The sequence below is a fragment of the Neolamprologus brichardi genome, chromosome 4, assembly GCF_056152115.1.
Source record: "Neolamprologus brichardi isolate AB-2024 chromosome 4, ASM5615211v1, whole genome shotgun sequence".
NCBI lineage: Eukaryota > Metazoa > Chordata > Actinopteri > Cichliformes > Cichlidae > Neolamprologus > Neolamprologus brichardi.
Window position 1 is genome coordinate 17,724,397 of NC_142107.1, and position 21,439 is coordinate 17,745,835.

At 41.3% G+C, this 21,439-nt stretch overlaps 1 protein-coding gene across 1 annotated transcript; it reads left to right on the top strand.

Moving 5' to 3' along the window:
* Positions 1-2,624: 2,624 nt before the first annotated feature.
* On the top strand, positions 2,625-14,109 carry stk17al (serine/threonine kinase 17a like). Its single transcript, XM_006798230.3, has 7 exons — positions 2,625-2,948; positions 6,313-6,525; positions 9,914-10,058; positions 10,878-11,004; positions 11,114-11,162; positions 11,459-11,638; positions 12,312-14,109. Exons 1-7 carry the CDS (start codon positions 2,836-2,838, stop codon positions 12,595-12,597), a joined length of 1,113 nt encoding a protein of 370 aa, XP_006798293.2. The 5' UTR covers positions 2,625-2,835; the 3' UTR covers positions 12,598-14,109.
* Positions 14,110-21,439: the final 7,330 nt, after the last annotated feature.

Sequence of the window (21,439 nt, forward strand, 5' to 3'; positions counted from 1 at the left end):
GTCTGTCTCTCTAACACATTTACCTAATGAAGGCATAAATAAAGCTTACCCCGATTCTTAAATGTTCACATCTTTGTAAACATCCTTTTATTTCTCTGGGTGTCCAGGAGCTCCTGTAAGAATCACAACCTCTGCTATCACATCCCTGTTTGAGGATGACTGCCACCTGTGATTTATATAAAAGTGCATTTTTAAAATGACAAGTTAAGTTGGTCAGAGAGTATGTCACTGAATCGGCAGCTCACCTCAACTTTACAGAGCTAGCATGCTGCAGCTCAGAGTTAAGCTATCTAGCATGCAACCCTTGCCAATCTCAAAGCATCATTAATAACCAGAAAAGTTCCAAAAGCCAAATTTGACTCCCCGATCAGAACAAAATGTACAATGAGCGCACTCAGTTACTTGCTATTGAACATAATTGAGCACATATCTAAAGAAGCAGATCAAAAGTTGGCCGAGACTAAAAGCAGAGCTAAAATTGAGTATCTAATGAACATCCAGCAGATGAAATGAATAATAACACTATTGCCCCATAAGTGTGGAACTTGTAAATGAATGCTTGTATTGTGTCAGCGCTACTGTGATTTTAAGAAATGAATGGCAGCGAATGCCCCACCACCAGAGAGAATACGAACTCAGGGGAAAGACTGGAACATGATCACATACCCTTGTGCCCTATCAAGTCCTGACTGGGCCTATTTGTTACAGTGGCTCTGAGAGGGGTTTTTTGCATTTCCCAGGTCATGGTTGAACTTCTCATATTTATGTGTGTCAAACTGAAGGCTGGCAGTCTAATTTGCTGGTATGTGTTTTCATTAGGTCTCTGGGGCCGAGTAAAGCTCCTTCGCTAACGTGGTTCCTCTGAACTTTGACCCTGGCTTTAATGGGAAGCCTGGCACAGGAGGTGGGGTTAAAGGGGGGTCAAGACTTCAGTAGGTCCACTTAGAGTTAAGGTAACAATTTGAGGAGGCATAACATGTTATGTAACCCTGTCGCTACACACTAATGACTCGGCAGAGCCTGAGGAATGTGGTCTTTCAATAGGTGTCTTTTACATCAGTTTCTGTTTATGGAAACAAAATTAGCTTTGGTATGGTAAGATTGGACAAATCCTGCTCTCTGTGCTAGATAAGAGCTATGTAGGGCATGTGACCCACCACTGGAAAAGTAATCAGCCACAGGCTATAAAACCAGTACAGAAAAAAACTTTCATACTGTCATTTTTTTAAACTCTATCGCTGATATTCCCTCAAGGCAGAGCAGCTATTAATTTCTTCACTGAAACATTAGGAATGTAGGCTAGTAGGAGTCTTTCAAGGACTTTTAGAGAGGACAAAGCACTGACAAAATTGCTTTCGTCATTTATTTTATCAATAGATTTTTTCATACGTAGGTCCTATATTTGCATATCTAAAACCTAAAATAATAACCAAAATATTAATTGATTGTATAAGTAATGGTACCATCAAACTCCCATGGTTATGAAGTCTTACCATCTACTGGAAAGAACACCAATCGTTTTGATAAAAGCAAACACCTCACAGCGTCTGATATCATGCTTTTATTTCACGTAGTAGAAACTGAGACCAGAAACACAAAATCCACTACTAGTTCTACTAGTATCAGATGGAGAAGTTGGGTTTTTTTTTTTTTTTTTATCTGTGTGCCGTTTTATTTACTTATGATTGGCATAGACCTTGACCTTTAAAGGCTATATATGGAAAACTTGCAGGATGCACAAACATTAAAATTAGTGGACTTTCCAACTTTCGGTTGTGCCACATGACCTGATGTGTTATCTAATGAGAGGCTTTGAATTCTTGTTGGATGACATAAAGGTTCAGTGACCAGACAACAGATAAGGGTTGGGGGGGGGGGGGGAGAGAGAGAAATGCGGAAGGCTCTCAAACCCTCAGGGTAGCATCATGTTCATGACTGAGCTTAAATGTGACAGCAGTCAATCTCACCTGTTCCACAGCCAAGCCCAGAGCAAGTATCGGGACAAACAAATACCAATGACATCAAGCATACTTTAAATATTTTTGAGCGTGAGAGTTTTTGTGTATGTTTGTAGTTTTAAACTATTTGGCTTGTTGTACCTATTGTTTGCTCTGGGAGTCCGTTTTGGAAGTTTTAATAGAAGTAAGTGGTTCAGTAAGCACCTAGGATTATGTCTTATTAATGTGTCCTTGTGTACTTGGACGCTTATCTTTCTTTTAGAGTTTACCTTTATTTTAAGTCTAAAGCTGATATGGTATGCTACTATTGACAGACTCATCCAAATGGCCTTATGTGGGGATATAAAATAGGTTTCTGTTTATATGTTTATTTTTCCTTATACTCGTGTATTTTACAACAACAGGCTACCGTTTAACCGAGTGATTGTTATCAGCTAAAGTTATACTTTAGCTAAACTAATGCTATACGTGTCTAGTTATACGTACCTTGCCGTGTTAAGATCGGGTCACTCACTGCCGCATGCCAACCAGCTGGCTTGCACCTTGGGAAGTCCTGTCTGCAAATTCATTGGCCTCTGCTGCTTAGCGTCAGCGCAGGGGGCTGGGCTCCGATGAGGACTTTACTGTCAGGAATGCATAGTAGTACTAAAACCCCACTGACTGTGTCGCGCTGCTGCAGGCATCACCTTTATGTTTGGGACGCACTTAAGCTGGATTACATACCGGTGGTTTCGAACAGCTTCTGTAGCCTCTAACTGACCTTTTTTATTTAATAATTAATATTATGCGAGTTTTTACTTGAGCTTACAAGAAAGTCGTCTAATTTTTTGTATTTATTTGGCGAGAAAGAACTGTTTCATTACACGGCACGACTTCAATGCCACATTCAACAACCATGAACAAAAGCGGAATGGTGACAAAAATCAACACCAGGATAAGGACTGACCCGTTCGCTGGCAGCTACGAGCTGGTGGGCAAAGAACTGGGCAGGTGAGTTTGTTTGTTGCCTGAAGGTTTTCGTTTTTTTTCCCTCCAAGCAGTCATTGACAAAAATCCTAATACCTTCGTGCGTTGGCTGGACGTTGCAACAAAGTCTGAACAGATTTAGGCAAATCGCTTAATCATATTAGAGTTACTCTCTGCACGTGTTACTGGGAAGCCTGCTAATTGAATATTTCCAATTGCGCTTTCCATCTGCTGGCGCGGAGCAGCGCTTTGGCACACGCAACGCGTAATGGTAATGCGCTTCTGTGAGTCCTGGCTGGAAGCTGCTAAATAGTTTTAAGACTCTGAAACATTTTTTAATTCTAAACAGTGACAATAACGAGTTGTGTGGAAATGCATGGACTGTTCTTATGCATTATCTTTGCGATTTAAGGAAAAAAGTTTTCGACTTGCTTATTATTTCTGCTGCGGTCCCGCGTGCACGGTCCATTATATCCTGGTGTAAGTGGTACTGAAAAAGCGTGGACTTGGAGAAATCGTTCTGAATGCGTGGCGATCTACACTGACATCAAGAAACATACGTGCAACAACTAATGATCAAACATGCGAAAACACAAAGCAAGACTTTCTATCCTGGCCTATATAGTTCATTCTTGCTGCTTTCTTGACTATTTTCCTGTTTCATGTACCTGCTTTCCCACAAGTTAAATAATCTGTCTACCAACAGTGCCATTTTTTTTTTTTTGTCTTGCTCTGGCTTCCTCTTTCTTTAGCCACATATATATTTATGTCTCCCAGTTGCTGGTTTGTGGATGCCAGCTGAAATTCCAGATTCCCGCTGTATTTAACTGGGGATTCCCCAATGTGCCAAATTACAATGACTTTCTCTAGTAAGCACTGCAGCATGAATGAAGAAGACGAGCTGTGTTTCACTCCTTAGGTTTCACTTAATTCAGCAGCTGGTTGCACTCTATCTGCTTTTACAAATCAACTTCAGGTTTGTTCTTTTGCACATGCTCAGTAATGTCCCAGTAAGTAGCCAGTTTCTTTTTATAAGACACCCTGGGACATGAGGGAGAGTAGCATGACCTGTCGTGCTGGCTTTAGGCTACCAGTGTAGTCTACAGCATCCTATAAACTTTTTTTCTTTTCTTTCACTACCACAGATCAACTTTCACCCCCCCCCCCTTTTTTTTTTTTTTTTTTTTTTTTTCTTTTTTTTACTCCCTTTCCCATGACTTCAGATCAACAACATCCTGAGATCAGGCTTCATAATCACATTAGGTGCAGGAATGTACGTAAGTGCCGCATGACAGGAGATTAACTTTATTGTACATTTGAATGCCGAACATTTCAACTGTAAATACCAGGCAATAATTCAACGTTTGCAGAAAAGAAATGCCTCCTGACCCCTTTTTGAAAGCCTTCTCATTATCACGCTCTGCATGGTTTCCTGCAGAAATGGGCACAAAATATGTTGTGGGCAACCTGTAAGCAGGAAGAGGAACTCAGGTTGTGTGTCAGACTGTCTGTGAAAAAGGCAAATAAGAGCTGTCATTTTTCATTACGCTTCAGACATGAGTCAGTGAGCCTCTGGGGAAGACAAAATGCAAACTGCACGGGAAACCAGTTTCTTAATCAAATTATCACCATCTTGCGGAAAGGAATGTTTTGTGTCACAGTAAATTTGGTGATTGATAGCAGATGAGTTTCAGACAGGTTGCTGAAGAGAACTGTTTGAACTATATAACTGCAATTGCTGATTATTTGAGAAAGCACTTCTCATTATTAGTCAGAGTATGGTAAGACCTTTCTGTGTTAACAGTGAGGTGTTGGTATTTTTAATCCAAAAAAGCGAAAATGTATTTTTTAAAATGTCAAATTATAGCGTGATATTTTTTTATTTTTTTATTTTTAATAACAAAAATATTATTTTCATCTTCCTGGTGAACATGGCCGGCTACAGGATGGCCTTGTTTAGTAACCTCTGACCTGTTGTCAGCCTTTGAAAGGACCCCCACTGGGCCGCTCTTTTCAATAACCACTAGTCATTTCTTTTCACTCTAATATGTAGCACCCAGCCCACAGCTCTGAACTTGGCTAATTAAGGATGAAAAGCCCCTGATGGCTTTTGCCTTTTTAGTCTGAACAATGACTCGTCACTACACTGCGAGACTGGGGAATGGGGTGGCAGCCAGCACACAACCAGACTCCAGCCAGAACAGTAGCTGTTTTTTGGTCAGCAGCACAGTCAGCTTTAAGCAATACTGTGTGGGAGGAAAAATAGCTTCATTTATTTAGTTATTTTCTAGCATCTTTTGCTCACTTTCCCCAAGCCTTGTGTGTTGTGTCTAAAGTGTAGCTTAAGAAAACACCGAGATGTTAGTTAGGTGTAGATGTTAAGATTACAGTGACTGTCTTCATGTTGCTTGGGTTCTAACTCGACTGTCAAACTGTGACATCCCCCCCAGCGTGTGGCCTGCTCGGTCACATTCATGTGGGTGGTCTTGGTCTCAGGACTGCTGTGTTTAGCTGACTGGTCAGCTTTTGTACGACTGTCAATGCAGAAGCAGTCTCTGGCTGAGGGTCTGGGTGGAGGTGTCAACACAATTCCATTTGTCCCTGCTGCTGTCAGCTGTGAAGAAAGGGAAGTGGTGCACAAGGCCTCATTTTCAGCCTGGGAGAGACGGCTGGTGATTGTGTTGGTTTGACCCAAATGCAGTTCTGAATACATCGGACATCCTGCCCTCACCCACAGCTGACCCTTAGCACCTTTTATAACTCTATTAATGTACATTCAGGGGGGGGGGGGAGTCAATGTTTATTAAAATTAAACGTAGATAGTCTTAATGCCGTGTTTTACCAGTGACATTATGCAACCCAGCTGTCACATCTTTGTTTTTGCTTGACCTACAAAGTAGCAATACCCTTATCAGAGCCCTGCCCTCTATTCTGCCGCTCTTGCCAAAAGTGTCAGCCTTATCTGCTCTCCTTCAGACCCTCCTGAAGGCTAGAGGAACAGGAGAAAGAAGGGGGATCTATCAACAGAATGCCTCCTTTGCACAGCATATCAGTGGTGAATAACGGTCTAAATTTTTCAAATGATGCCACATAAGCACCTTATCTCTGGACTTTTCCATAACCGCACCCTCACTGTTGCACTTGTAGCCAATTGGTTTGCCTTTCCAAAATGCCTCATGTCTTCTTAACAGTCAAATATTGAGTGGATTGTATGCAGTTTAAGTGACCTACATTTAACCCAGTAACAATTTGAAAAGGAAATGGACCCATGTCTAAACAAATAAAATTAAAAAAAAAACATAAATAAATAAAAAACACAGGAAGGTGGTTGTGATTTTTCTTCATGGCTAAACACTCTGTTGCTCTTTTTGTTGTTGTTGTTTCCCAGGGGAAAGTTTGCAGTTGTGAAGAAGTGCATTGAGAAGGCGACAGGGAAGCAGTATGCTGCCAAGTTCCTGCGAAAGCGACGGAAGGGCCAAGACTGCCGCATGGACATCTTAAATGAGATTGCTGTGCTGGAGCTGGCCAAGGCAAACCCCTTTGTGGTGACACTGCATGAAGTCTATGAAACCAGCACTGAGATCATTCTCGTTCTCGAATGGTAAGTCACTAATGTTCTACATCACAAATATTCAACTCTCTTTCCCAAACTAGCAGTGGTTTGGATAGCTAATGGCATCATACAGCAGTAATCTAAATAATTCTTCCTGAATCTAAGTGTTTGAGCCATAGCAGAGAACTTGAGGGGGGTGATTAGGTCACCAGGTATTGGTGAAGAGAAAGGTGGGGTAGGCTCTGCGCAGGTTTCCCAGGTGTACCTTACAAATAATTCTTTTTCATAAGCACAGGTTTAGTTGGAAAAGCCTCAGTTCTTACATACGTCATGCAACATCCTGTGTTTTGCAAGATAAGAACGTCAGAGCTTGGTGCTTCTGTTTGAATAATTAGTTTTTATGCAGTATGGTCGGCTGATTTGCAAGAATAAAAAAAAAAAAAAAGAAGTATTTCCTGGCATAGTTCTAGGCAAGTTGCTAGTTCTTAAAAAAAACAAAAAAAAAACACCCACGTGTGAAATGCACAGGCTTGCACTAGTTTAACATGGTCTGTACCTTAAATGGAAATTCTCTGTGTCTGTGGTTAGTCGCTCGTTTCGCTGTAGCGTGAACACCTCAGTTTCTTGTTACGCTAACTGATTGTGATGAAGTGTCAATTTAAATACCACAGTAAAACTGCAGCATGCTTACTGTGTAAAAATGACAACATTAAGCTACAGATTACTCATTTAGATGCTACCGCTTGAATCTGGTTAAGGCAGTGATGACTCTCAAACATGCATGTGAACACAGCAGGTGGTTCACACCCCTGATTCAGTTCCCTAACAAGGTCAATTCAGCATTTGGCTCTGGCCTGCTGTGGTTCAGTATTAAAAATCTTTAGGTATCTAGCGAGTGTCATCAAACTCCTTTCATGAAACACTTTAATTAGGATTTAGAAAGATCCCATAGCATCTTAACTACATCACTTCCCTCATTACACAAAGGAGTTTGTCCTTGAATCATGTTCCAGGGACCCTGTTCCACAATTGCTCACTTCTCAGGCAGAAAGCCTTCTCCTGCTCAGGATCCACTCCAGTTATTCCCTTCCCAGACATGGAATGCTTCTGTAGAACAAAAGCTTCTCTATGGGGAAGGCTATGTTTGACCTCTTGACTAAAGTGTGAAAGGGGAAGTAGCACTATGGTTCACCCCTGCATGCCTGCAGAGAAAACATAGCAGGAGGTCAGTCTACAGTGGCCCACATTTCCTCTTCAGCTGCCAAAGAAGTTACACTGAGTTGTTGGTGCGCTGGGATTTGAAGCAGCGTATGCATGCACGACATCTTAGCTCTGACAAAGCTTCTTTTTTTGTTTTTTAAATGTCAGTTATTTCCTGCTGCATGTCCTAAAAGCTGCAGAAGAACTAACAGCAAGCGAATGAAAAACTGCATTCACAAACCGTCTGACCTCGGCATGAGTTTCAAGAATTGCAAACCATTTTCCATTTCCTGTGGGTTTAAATGTAAGCAGCAAGCAAAGCGCAGCTCCCAAAAGTAGCACACAGCCATGCCGGTAAAATGTCGTGTGCACACACACACTTTTTGTAGCCACAACCACTTCCTTGTCAATGTTAGAGAAATGAAGTCAAAGTCTAATCATCTTCAAAAATACAGCTCCAGCATGCGTCAGTACCAAAGAAACCCCCAGGGTAATGACTAGTTTTAGAGATGATCACTTTCATGAAAACCAAATCACCTCTAAGTTCTTTTTGTGGAGAGTAACTTGAGGTAATCAGTGAGATAGGTCCTCCATGGGGGGGACAAAGGTCTTCTGAAATGCTATGTACCATGTATAACCCAGGCTGTACTGGACTTTAACTGAAACATGCTCTAGGTGACAGAGGGCTATCAAGGAGTAATGAGCCAAAAAGAATGATTACTAATCAAACAGAGGATTGACTTGTTTTGCCCCTTTTGCTTTCTTATCTATGCATTCAGAGTTTGGGTGGGAGTCAGCTGTTCTTAACTCTTGTCTTAAACCAATTATTTAGCTCAAACAGTGTGGCTGTGATAGGGAGGATGTCTGCCTGCATTCTAAAGTAGGGAATGCATCAACTTCCAAAGCACAGCAACAATATTCAGACTTCAGGGAATTAGCCTGTCATTCTTGGCCACAATATATGCAAATGGTCTTTATTAAAGTATCAATCAGACTAACTTATTCCTTCAGTTCCTTCACCCACATGAAGGCATCAATATCCAGCTTGCATTCATTTGGTATACATGTGCAGATCAGCGTAAACCTATTGAGCCACTGCTCTTAAGTACTCTGGGGGTCATCAGCTGGGATTGACTGTGTTTACAGCAAGCAGGTATTTATTGCTAAGAGTTTAAAAAAAGAATTGGGTCTGAGAGAGGTAGAGTGCCCAAAACCCAAAACAAAATGCTTTCTATTTTTACTGCTCAGGTTATTGAAGTTGGCAGGTTGAGAAGGCTAACGGGGATTTTAAGGTGCTGCTTATATAACAGTCATGCCCAGGACCTAACGGGGACTGGAAGGTGCAGCTTATGTAACATTTGTGCCCAGGGCTGGGACAAAAAAAATTTTTCCTCTGAAGATAAAAAGCATGTCTGCTTTCTAAATCCCCCACATATGGTTGCAGTGTTTTTTTGGAGGGAGTCGACTGTCGGCTCCGTGCATTGCTAGAACTGATGGAGCACCTAACATAAATCCACCATGTCTCCACATTACTTAACGTTGTTATACAAGCACAGCAGGGCTGTGCAGGAATCTTATTATTACTCAAAAATGAGCAAGCAGTTTGTTTCGAGTAAAGGAGTAGAAAACGATGCATGCTGAGGCTCATACAGAGCGGGTACAAACTTCACACTTCTCTGCTTCTTTCTATTTCAAGAAAGTATTTTTAAAAAGTGGTTAGGTGGCGGGTGTTTTTGTTTTTTGTCCATTTCCTTCCCCTGTTTTAGTGAATTTATTTCAGTATATGAGGTTGTGAAGGAGCTTATCTGAAGCTGCTGATATGACCATTCTTATCTCTGCAATATTCCTGACAAGAGGAAAGTACTCACTCAGGCGGGGTACCTAACACTGATTTATGTTGGACTCGATTGCAGTGTGTAGATGTGGATGAACTTTGTTTCTCTAACACAAATGAGGGGGAAATGGTTATATAATTGTAAAGAAAGCAGTAATGGCTTCATATTTTCTTTTCCCTTTTTTGTGCGATAGGTTGATAATTTGCATTGCCAACTTATGTGACGGAAACTGAGTGGAAGGGTGTGTTTGTAACTTTCGAGGTGAAATTTATTATTACAAGTGCAAATGAAAGGGAGCCAAGCTAAACTTCACTGGGTGGTTATCCACTCAAAGTTATGTTCTTCTCATCTTATCCTTAGTTTCTTTTTATTCAGTTTTCCTTCCTGTGTTTTTCTTCCAGTGCCGCCGGTGGCGAAATCTTCAACCAGTGTGTTGCGGACAACGACGAAGCCTTTACGGAGAAAGATGTGATACGACTGGCCAGGCAGATCCTGAACGGGGTGGCCTTTCTGCATCGGAATAATGTGGTGCATCTGGATCTGAAGGTAAATGCACAAGAAATGTTAATGACAAATATAGGACAGTGCGTTCTCTCAAGAGTCAGAGTGGGGAAGATCTTATTTCTCTTATGCAACCACAGCTCATTCAGCGTGCCACGACTTTGTTCCCGTGAGGCATCACTTTTATAAAAGCATCTGACCTAACTATCATGTTTTCTTTGATGTGTCTTGAGGTAACAAAGCAGCCGTCACTGAGATTTTCTTTTCTTTCACGTCTCCTTTCTTCGCATTTCACAAATTAATCATGACGTGTCTGGCTTCTGGTTACACGTTACACAATGTGTTCTAGATAAAATCATCTGTTGAGATGCACGAAATTGTTTTAGAAGGGCTTTAAAATGTTTGAGATCTTGTGTCAAACTGTTTTCAAAAGAGAAATCATTCATTATCGAAGCATTCCTGTGGTTCCTCAGCCTTTGCTGGCTCAAGTCTGATATTTGGATTTCTCTTTCTTGTATCTATCCCATTGTTCCAGCTAAATCTGGCATTAGGCCAGCCTGGCCCGGATTTAAGTTGTATGTACACTACAGTATTTACATAGACTAACCATAGAGCCATTTAAGTATTTGGCAGAAATGCCTTTACCTCTCTTCAGAATTGTCTGATAGGCTTATTGGATGATCTGGGCTCAAAGGCCCAGTTAGCAAGTTGACTGACGACCTAGACCCCTAATCCTGTCAGGATTAGTTTTCCCAAATGCTTTACTGCTCGTAGATGCGTAATTAATTACCTCAGGCTGCTCAAATAATCAGTCTTCATCTCCTTATGTAACCTTTGCCTAATCCGCGTGTGTGCCCTCTCCAGCCTCAGAACGTCTTGCTGACCAGTGCCACACCTCTAGGGGACATTCGTATTGTGGACTTTGGCTTGTCTAGACGAATGGACAACATCACAGAAGTCAGGGAGATCCTGGGTACCCCAGAGTATGTGGGTAAGTCCTGCTTTCAGCTACAAATTACCCAAAACTACATGTCTCTTTCTTTTTTAAAATGTGAGCACATTTTAAGGTGACTAACTTTGGCCATGCGTTTCTGTTGCAGCCCCAGAGATCCTGAACTATGAACCCATTAGCACTTCTACAGATATGTGGTAAGTGTGCTACTTTAGATAGGATTTCCACTCATGTTAGAGGACGCCACACACAGCTAATTTAATCTAGATAAATATTCAAGGCAATGACATCACCTCCATAACGTGCAAAAGACAATTTTGTGTCTAGACCTTTGACCACAAGACAAACCTTGCTACATACTTGCATTTAATTGGCTCATCATAGAATAGTGGAAGCCAGCCAGATGTGTGGGGCTTTGCAACACACTGCGTAACCATGAACGACAATGACTTGCCCCATAACCACCTTCTCCTTTCTCCTTCCTCTTTACCAGGAGTATTGGGGTTCTGACTTATGTCATGCTCACGGGCGAGTCTCCTTTTCTGGGTGCTGACAAACAGGAGACATTCCTCAACATCTCTCAAGTCAACATAGACTATTCACCGGATACATTCGAGGGCATCTCCTCGCTGGCTGTTGACTTCATCAAATCTTTGTTGGTTAAAACCCCAAGGTGAGGCTCTTTTTAAACAGTAAAGGTGAAGATGAATAGATGTTATGGCTTAATGGGGAGAGTTTCCATCAGCATCACTTTGAGCAGATTAACACGCCAAGGCTGTGAGTCAGGTTCACACCGGCACGAAAGCACGCGTCGGCACACGTCTAAATGAGCGTTTGTGGTAACAAGATTTGCGTCACTTGGGCGAGACGTCGTTTCCTTTCTTGCAAACGCTGGTTGCGAATTTTACTCATTTAGCAAACTTTTAGTTCAGCATTTTTGGATTGACGTTAGATCAAACACTGATGCGTGTCTTACCTTTTCCCTGCATTACCATTTCGTTAAACTCAGCGGAACCTCTCAAAGATCTTTAAAAAAGATACCTTAATGTGTTTAGAAAAGCATCAGCAGATGCGGACACACAATCTCCAGTCAGTATCGTTTAATTGCAGGAGTACAGTGGCAGCACTGGAAAAAGGCAGATATTTCACCGTCTGAGTAATCGGTTAGAGACGGAGGGGAAAAAATCTTGTGTTTGTGGCTTTTCGTGCCCAATGTTGAAAAGTAATTTGGCCAACTTGTAAGAAAATGTCTTGAGTGAATCTGAAGATCTAGGCAATCAATCTGTTATGTAATGTCTCTGGGATTTTTCCACTTATGCACAGTGTTATTGTGTTTGTGTATACAGGAAGAGGGCCACAGCAGAAGAATGTCTCAATCACCCCTGGCTGAACTCCTGTCCTAAATCCCACCCACACCTCCACAACAGGTCGCCGTCCTCTTTGGATGAGCCGGAGACGAGTCAGTCCGAATCGGAACCAGAGAGTCCAGCTCCGTCCCCTGAGCTAGACGTGATTGAGTCATTTCTCAGGTGCCCAGGCCAAGGTGAGCTGAAGGCGGGCCGTGGCGCCTTCTCTTTCAGTGAGCCCCCTTTCTGCACAAGACCCGAAATCCAGCAGGAGCTCATTTGCTGACTGATGTTTCACAGAAAGGGACTCGGTAAATTTAAACTCCATGGAGCAGAACCTGAAAACCTTTAAGCCTTGAGGTGCTTGGTTTTGATCGGATGTTTGAGTGGCTGCAGTTTGCCCGGCTGCTCCTACTGCTGCGACGTCTGTGAGCTTGATACCTCTGCCTGCGCCTGTGTGTGTCACTGTGTATATGTTAAATAATACACGCTACTCAGTGCTAGTTAGAATGATTGTACAGGAGGAATATGAGAGGGCTTGAAGATGCAGGACAAAGGAGTGGGAGAAAACAAGGACTTTGTTGAGGACTGCACTGCTGCCTTATGTGATAAATCTGAACTTGGCTCAGCTGAACGCTGGCTAGTTCACCCCTGCACACATACTGCTTTATCCCCAATTAGCCTTCGGACGGGGTTTCAGAGGAGAGATGGCCTCCCACTTCTTTGGATGACTTCACTCAGTGTGTGCTCTCATCTAAACAAGTTACGTTTCAGTGACCCAGACAGACCTTCTGTGACGAGTTGAAGAAAGTAAAGCATTCTGACAGGTGGATCTACTTAAGAAAAAAGAATGAAAGCAATGAGCAGCGCCCTGTGCGAAAGCCAGACGTTAACTGTATTGTTTATTAATGTGTGTCTTGTACCATTTTAGCCCCTCAAACGGTCAAAGCCACATCGATGCCTGAGGTTAAGATGGATATGGTAGCATTCTTATTATTGAGGACAATCATGAGCACTTTTATTTTGTTATTGGACTTTTGTGTAAAACCAAAGGCTCATCAAGCACAGTTAGGTGTCACACGATGTACTGTACATATTAACCAGTCTGCAACACCCTCTGTTTTTGTCACGTGACCTGTTATTTTTTTCATTAAGTGCCACTCTTTTAACCTCACTTCTGTTAATATTACAGTTTTTTTTTTTCGTTTTTTTTTTGTCTGTTTTGTTGACCTTTGCACAAGTTGCACATTTTGTTTTTTGTTTTTGTTTTGCTGCAAGGTTTCCATTAGATATCATGCTCGTCAAATTTTGTGACATCAGCCTTGGAAAGAGGGAATCGCAGGGGCTGAATTATTATTATTATTATTATTATTATTATTATTATTATTATTGTTGTTTTTTTTTTTTAAATATGGAACAGAATAAAATATAATGTCACGGAAAACTGAAGCCCCAGATGTCTTTGAATATGTGATGTTTGCCTTTAGATGCTCGGGAGCAGAGAATTGACATTTTCTCAAAAGAAAGTACTGAAAATGTATATTGAGTTTGTGATATTTTTTTGTTTTGTTTTATCATTGTATGGATGTTAATGTCATTATATTGTTGTATTTGGTAACTTTGGTAACTTTTATGTATTACTGTGTTTCGCCTCTCGAATTTCAGGAAGGTTTGCACTTGTCCTTGTGGACGTTATGTTAAAATAAATAAATGTTGATGGCTTGCATTATGAAATTTAACAATCATGAGAAATACATTTGAATTTTGTATCAAAATATTGAGTCTGGTTGTTGTGAGTTTTTTTCCCCCCCTCCCTTTCGTTTCTCTTCTTTATTGTAGCAGCAATAAGAGAATATGCTTTCTGGAAAAACAAAAAAATGTAATAATATGTTTATGATAGTAATTCAATGAGATCCAGTTAGTGGGCATGAGCTCTTCCGAGAAGGCTGACTAAAAATAAACATTCATGAATTCCACACAATCGATCTTTATAAATCTACTATCTTTTCCTCTTGGAACCATCATCATGACGTCAAAGTTTTTACATTTTTCCAGTATCTTAGTAAAATGAGTGATGCTTTGATCTGTTGCTTATTTGTTTTTTCTTTTTCCGCTATTCTACAAATGTTAGGGTGCCAACACACTGAACTAAAATAAGAACGTTACAGTATGACGTCAGCATGTTACATACAGATACTGGCACGGTGCCTGATTGTAGTTTAATGGCCGTTTATTTTCTTCATTCCAGCTTTCAAATAAAACTGGGTTGGGTGGTGAGGGAAAACAATGCTTTCCAAACTGAAATGAAAGAACTGTTAAGCAAAAGGAAGGTCCACTAAAGCTGTTTTTGTCAGTCAATAGAATTTAAATTGCTAGTTAACATTTTCTTTTTGTCTTGACATGAATCACTTGGATTTATTATGATACAGAGCTACATATCTAAACATAGATATGATATATTTGTGAAAAAGTTTAAATATCAAATATTTCATGACTATCTACACCAGGGGTATCCAACTCCAGGTCTCGAGGGCCGGTGTCCTGCAGGTTTTAGATGTGTCCTTGATCCAGCACAGCTTATTTAAATGGCTAAATGACCTCCTCATGTCTTGAAGTTCTCCGGAGGCCTGGTAATGAACTAATCATCTGATTCAGGTGTGTTGACCCAGGGTGAGATCTAAAACCTGCAGGACACCGGCCCTTGAGGCCTGGAGTTGGACACCCCCTGATATACACACTATTAGCACGTCCTATGGATCTCTCTGCTCGTTTGCACCGTTGTTGCTTAGTTACAATCACTTGCATCTAACAATGCATACAAAACAATCCTACGTAGAACAGCAGTGACCAGCGTTTAACATTTGTGATTAAAAAATAAGATATATTTTCTTCTTGATTCCCAGTTTGGGAACAGCGCTCCGTCTTTGTGAGGCTATCATACTTTGTTATCATCCCATTTCGTATTTTGCATGCTGCTGCTGAACAACAGCCCTTTTCATGCTTTCTGTTGAGCTGCTGTCAGTAGTTCACCTGTGTGTCCTTAGAAAAGCATACCAACGCAATTACATTAGCTAAGAGCAGATTTCCTCTGAAAGCATCTGTTTTTCTTCTCAATATGTCTTTCTGCAAGCAGCATCATAAATTTACAAAAAAAGAAGCCCCCTCAGGCTAGTTTTCCTTAAATATCCCGCAGCCGCTGTGAACAGGAAATGCCAGGATTATGTAAAGAGGAACAAAGAGCAATCCGTTCCAGTGTAATATAGCTTCTTTCCCGTTTTTTCTCACCCCTGTGATTGTTTACTTGTGTCAGTTCAAACAATATCCGTGCCTGCCAATATCCCGAATTCTTGCTTTAATGTCTTCTTCCTCTTATTGTTGGCATCGAGCCAGTTCATCTCCATTGCAGCCAGTAAGGAGTAAGCAGTACTTGTTGTAGCGTCCTGGTCTGGTGGCTCTTGGCTGCATCTGCTGTTTCCCTTAAAGAAAATCCTTCTTCTACATGGAGCTGAGGAATGCCAGAAATGTCTCTAACTGGCCTGCTTTCAACATTGTCCTTCCAAAACTGTCTTTTATGCATCTCTTCCCTTTCATCTTCCTTATGAATTTGTTTCCATACCACAGCGCACACACATAAACACATGCACTTACTAGAAGTCACTGATTAAGTGGCTGTTTCCCAGAAAAAAATCAGGTTCAGTTCATGTGACTTTGATATTTGCGGTGACCATTAGGAGATGATTTAAGGCAGATGTGGAGACAGTTTGTACTGTCTTCTAACTTTGAGTGCACTCCAAAATCTGACTGTGTGGCAAACAAGAACTTGGTTCCTACAAATCCAAACAAATGTGAAAAGCTGATCAAAGCTTACTATGGAATCCAGATAACCCGCTTTCAGCAGTCTCTGTGGACTGTCACTCGCGTCTTGCTTAATGGTTTTAAATGATATCAGGCAGCAAATGCTGCTTTGAAACACCGAGTCGAAGCAAAATCCATAAAAGATAACATTAAAATAACAAATACTGTTTTTGCTTGCATTATACAAACTTTGACTACACGTGATTTTGTTGCCATTAAGCAGGGGTTTGATTTAATGGTAACCAGCTGCATATCCTTAAGACATGTCTGTCAGTGCCACCCACTGTCATATTTTTTCCCTTGAGGTCTGAAAAAAATCCAGGACTGGGATTTGCAAAACGTAAATGGAAAGCTGAAAATGTTGCATTCTACTGTAATGGTCACAATAATCAGTTATATGAGAAAGAATTGTTGACAGCATGGTATTTTGACTGTGGCATTCCCATCCATCTGCAACTGACAGCTTAGGAACACGTTACAAAACTGGCATTTGGGAGGTGGAGCAGGGAGGTGGAGGCGCTGGAGCCCGTCCCAGCTGTCATAGGGTGAGAGGCGGGTACCCCCTGGACCGATCACCAGTCCATTACAGGGCTAACATAGACGCCCACATCCACACCTGCAGCCAATTTAGAATCACTATTTGCTTATGTAAAACATTTTTCTCTGACATAGTCAAATATTTTAAGTTATCTGGATGGATGATGGCAGCATGCTGAGGAATATCCTAAAATAGCTTATCTAAAACAAGAGACAATTTGCTAACTTTTAAAGGAGTCCTGTTAATTTCCATACTTGCGCACAGAGCCAGGTACTAAAAGTAGACACAGAATAGCAGAAAAGTAAAACAACACCACTGCAGAGAACTACAAATGATTTTTGCAGGACTGGGCTACACAACAACGAGCCACAACAACCAGTGAAAGATGTGCGGTTGTGAATGACACTTATGATCTTGTTGAAATGCTCAATATTTTGTTAGGAAACTTTGTCTCTTGGAAGTCACGTGGATGTTACTTTGGCATATGCAGTAAACATTATTACAGGCCAAGCACTCCTATAGCGATGGCACTCCCTGCAGCAGGATACATACTGCAAAACACCAAACCACAAATACTGAGGAATGGCTTTAGGAACGCAAGCAAGAACGCAAGGTGTTGATCCAGTCTCCATACTCCTCTTAAAGAATCCACGTACAACGTTAGAGTTGAAAACACCACAGAGCCCCACTGTCCATATCTGTCCATGCAGGTCACACAGAAGTGTGTGGTTTTAATGTTGCGGCATTTTTTTCTGACTCTCTGAGCCTTGCTTGCACCACTAATGTTAGTATTCTGAGTGTGCACATCGTGCAATTTCCTTAAATATGCTGTAAATGTGCAACAGAACCAACAAGTTTTGAACTGACATTGTCTGTCTTTTATTACAAAGCCTGTTTGGTACACAAGTCCATTTGTCCTGACTAATTACAGAGATTACAGCGACCAGTATTTATATATATTTAGATGTCATACTGCAAAGACTACAACCACAGTACAGTGCAGGACTTTGTTGCCTAGAGCTGCGTTTTTGCAAAGCATTCGCTCTTCTTGGTTTTACCAACAGATTTCCATTGAAAGCTCATTTTCTTGGCCAGCCCCTTAGGTATACGTTTCCATCACAAGAAGAAGAGCTTCCCCTGCAACTCATGAGGCATTAAACTCTCTCAATCCCCCTGAAGTCCTTCTCTGGTTGTCTCTTTATGTCCCCTGGAAATGCCATGCTTTCTCTCTCACTGTCTCACTCCGTCTCACTATCTCTAGATCTCTTTCAGTAAACCATATATTTCAGAACTTGTTATCCTACCATGTTATGCTTATGTTCTCGATTACTCTGCTATTATAGAAAGTTCAACGCTGTCAAAAAAACACAAAACATAAGTAGGTTAGTGTGGCGGTGTGTGTGTGTTTGAGCATAATGAAAGTATATACAGGCTCAATTATTATACATACATTTATTTAAATATAATACTACAATGTATTTTACCCTGACAAGGCCAAGGCTTGTTAACTTGTTAGTGATCATGATCGACTGGTAGTTTCTCTTTGCTAGCATAAAAAAAGGATTTGTTTGATTTTCGTTGGATTGACCAATACTCAAAACACTGGAAAAATCCAAGAAAGAATTATAGATTCATTTTTGAACAATAGCAAATTCAAACATCATGGTCAGACAAGAAAAGGATTCAGTGTTTTGGCCACAATGACAAGGGATGTGTTTGGAGGAGTAAAGGTGAACCTTTCAAACCTAAGAACACTGTAACAGCTGTCAAGCGTGGTGGTGGTAGCATCATCCCCTGGGGCTGTTTTGCTGCTAGTACATTGCACAAATGGTTAGTGCAATGAATAGTAAAATCTTCAACTTCTCCATAATCAACAGGCAGATGGTTGAAACTTGGACACAGTTAACTGTTCCAACATGAAAACACACGAATGCTGTTTTTGAGCTTCTGGGATGTCCTTCCCCAAGCCCCCATCTCAACCGTACTGAAAATTTGTGAACTATTCTTTAAAGCCAGGAAAACAAACCAATGAACTCTACTGATTCTGCCAAGATGAGTGGTCAAATAAACAAAAGTGTCTGGTCAATGTCCAATCTACTAAGAGACATTAAATTAGCATGACATTCATGACCACGATGAGTGAATGTAAACCTTTGACTACAACTGTGTGTAGTGTACACAAGTCCAATTCAGAAGGCATAAAAAGCAACTTAAATACTGCTTTAAAATATGTACCTTCTTCTTAATTTCTATGTTGACCCATAGCTCTCGACTCCCTGACTCATACAGTCAGTTGAAGTTGATGAATGAAAGTAGCTGACAGTCACCTAACAAAGTTAGTCTTAACCCCAGAATCATGCAGCCATTCCCAGACATAAAGGCAGCCATGAAAAATGAAAGCCTAAATGTTCCCATTCTAGATGTTGACCAGGACAAACATGGAGAACATTTCTTTCACGTGTCCCGGAGGTGCTTCCAAACGAAAAAAAGAAACAGAGAAAAATTTCCAAAAGAGGCAAAACACTCGTAACCGCTGGTAATACGTTTCTCATGGTGGTGCATTCATAGCAGCGAGGGAGGCAAATGCCTTTGGTTAAGCGGAGCTATTTATTCTGTCCCTGGAAACAGCTGAAGAACAACAAAAGTATTCTCAACAAAGAGTAGCACGACCTGATGCTGCTGCCTGTTTTCCTCCCGTCTGCGGTGACTGTCCTTCTTCGAAATGGGGGCACTACTGGCACACGGCATACTCAAAAAGCCACACAATAGGCACGTTCAACTCAAAGAGAACTTTTCAACTGTAAAGCTGGAGAAGAAACACTGCTAAGTTGATCCTTCAGGCTCAGTTTCAGTGTGGGTAAGCGCTTGGAAAGAAACAAAAACATTGCCAATTCTGTTGTTTGGATTTGCAGGGCCCGGTGCACATGAATGCCCACTCACATGTACTTAGACTGTAGTTATACACACACACACTCACTCACGAGAGTACCCACAATGAACTCTGTCCTCTGACTCACTACAAGTCGGGAGGAAATCCAGATTTCAAACTGTCCGGGAACAGATTCTGGTGGTCTGGATCTTTTTGAGCTTTTGATTTTCAACCAACAGCACTATCTGCACTTACTATGGTCCTTGATCAGCAAGGTACTGTACATTCAGCACAAATACAATGCATACAAATTATATGGTTATATGTCATGTCAAACATGGCTCTCTTTCAAGCAAGACTTTAGTGATACTTCCAGCCATCATGCATAAAGCTAAGACATTTCTCAAATATTATCCATCCATCCATTCACTCCGGCTTATCCTTTTCAGGGCTGCGGGGGGTGCTGGAGCCTATCCCAGCTGTCATAGGGCGAGAGGCGGGGTACACCCTGGACAGGTCGCCAGTATGTTGCAGGGCTAACACACAGGGACAGACAACCATTCGCACTCACATTCACACCTATGGGCAATTTAGATTTTTCAATTAACCTATCCCCACAAACTGCATGTCTTTGAACTGTGAGAGGAAGCTGGAGTACCGAGGGAGAGCCCACGCAAACACGGGGAGAGCATGCAAACTCCACACAGAAAGATCCTGGCCTGATGATGGAATTGAACTCAGGGCCTTCTTGCTGTGAGGCAACAGTGTTTGTTTTGGTTTGGCTTTCTTTATGACTGGTAACTTTTATGAGTTCTGTGGGTGTTGCAAAAGATTTTGAGGTTAAAAGAGAAGAAAACGTGTCCTCTTCGGGAACTTGGTGACATTTTAGTTGAACTTACCGCCTCCAGGAATATTTTCAGGGTTTCCACAGCAATTAATTAGTCAAAAAGTCAACTGTCATATCTTTTTATGCAACAGACATGTTCTATCCCCCTCTCATTTTCCATCTCTTCTGGCTTTTTGTGTTACGCAACTCTTTTGCACAAAGGTATGGAGCGTATTTGTAAGTTGCCCTTGTGCTCAACGTTGTCATTTATGCGTTTCGTTTTTTTATTGTATAAAGCTTCCGGCCAAATCAGTGTATAAAAAAGTGCCTGGAAACAATAGGTGGAGGCCAGACAGGCCATGGAAAACTGCTTAGAGAACAATGTGGTCTGGTAATAAAGTCCCAGTAGTGCACAAAAGCAAAAACAGGTTCCCAGACTCACCTAGGCCTCCTACTGACCTCATGGACCTATTTGTAGTGGTTTTGTAGTCCTGTCAAGACAGAACAAAAACTACACTTACATGGTAGAACAGATTGTTTCAGCCCTTGAGAAGGTTCAGATGCAAAGAAACTAAGTTTGAAAGTCTTTACATTTGCCATGTTATCTGTGCAGGAGTGTCAGTCTTCTTAGGACATTCAATGACTGAATGCTTAGAGCACAGACCTTATTCTTGGTTGGTATTTTTACTAACTGAGTCCCTGGTCTGGCTCCTGTACCGGTGCCATGTGTCAGACTGTCAGCCCCAGTCTGTTCTACTTTCTAATTTGCCGCCTCTGCTGCATCTAAATTAAGGAAAAATTGCATAAAATTAATTTCTTTAAGTCATTACATTGACTGTCTGCACGACAGTTAAGCCCCCTGGTGCTTTGATTATTGAGAACCTCTGACTATAGTAATAATATTGATCATTTTTTCCATCCCTGTCCTATGGTTTATGAACAGTTCTAAAAGTGGAGAAGCTGCTGAGTGCTAATAGCATGTTTTGTGCTGATATCCTCAAATAAATTACACAGTACTTTTTATCACAGCCATCTAAGTC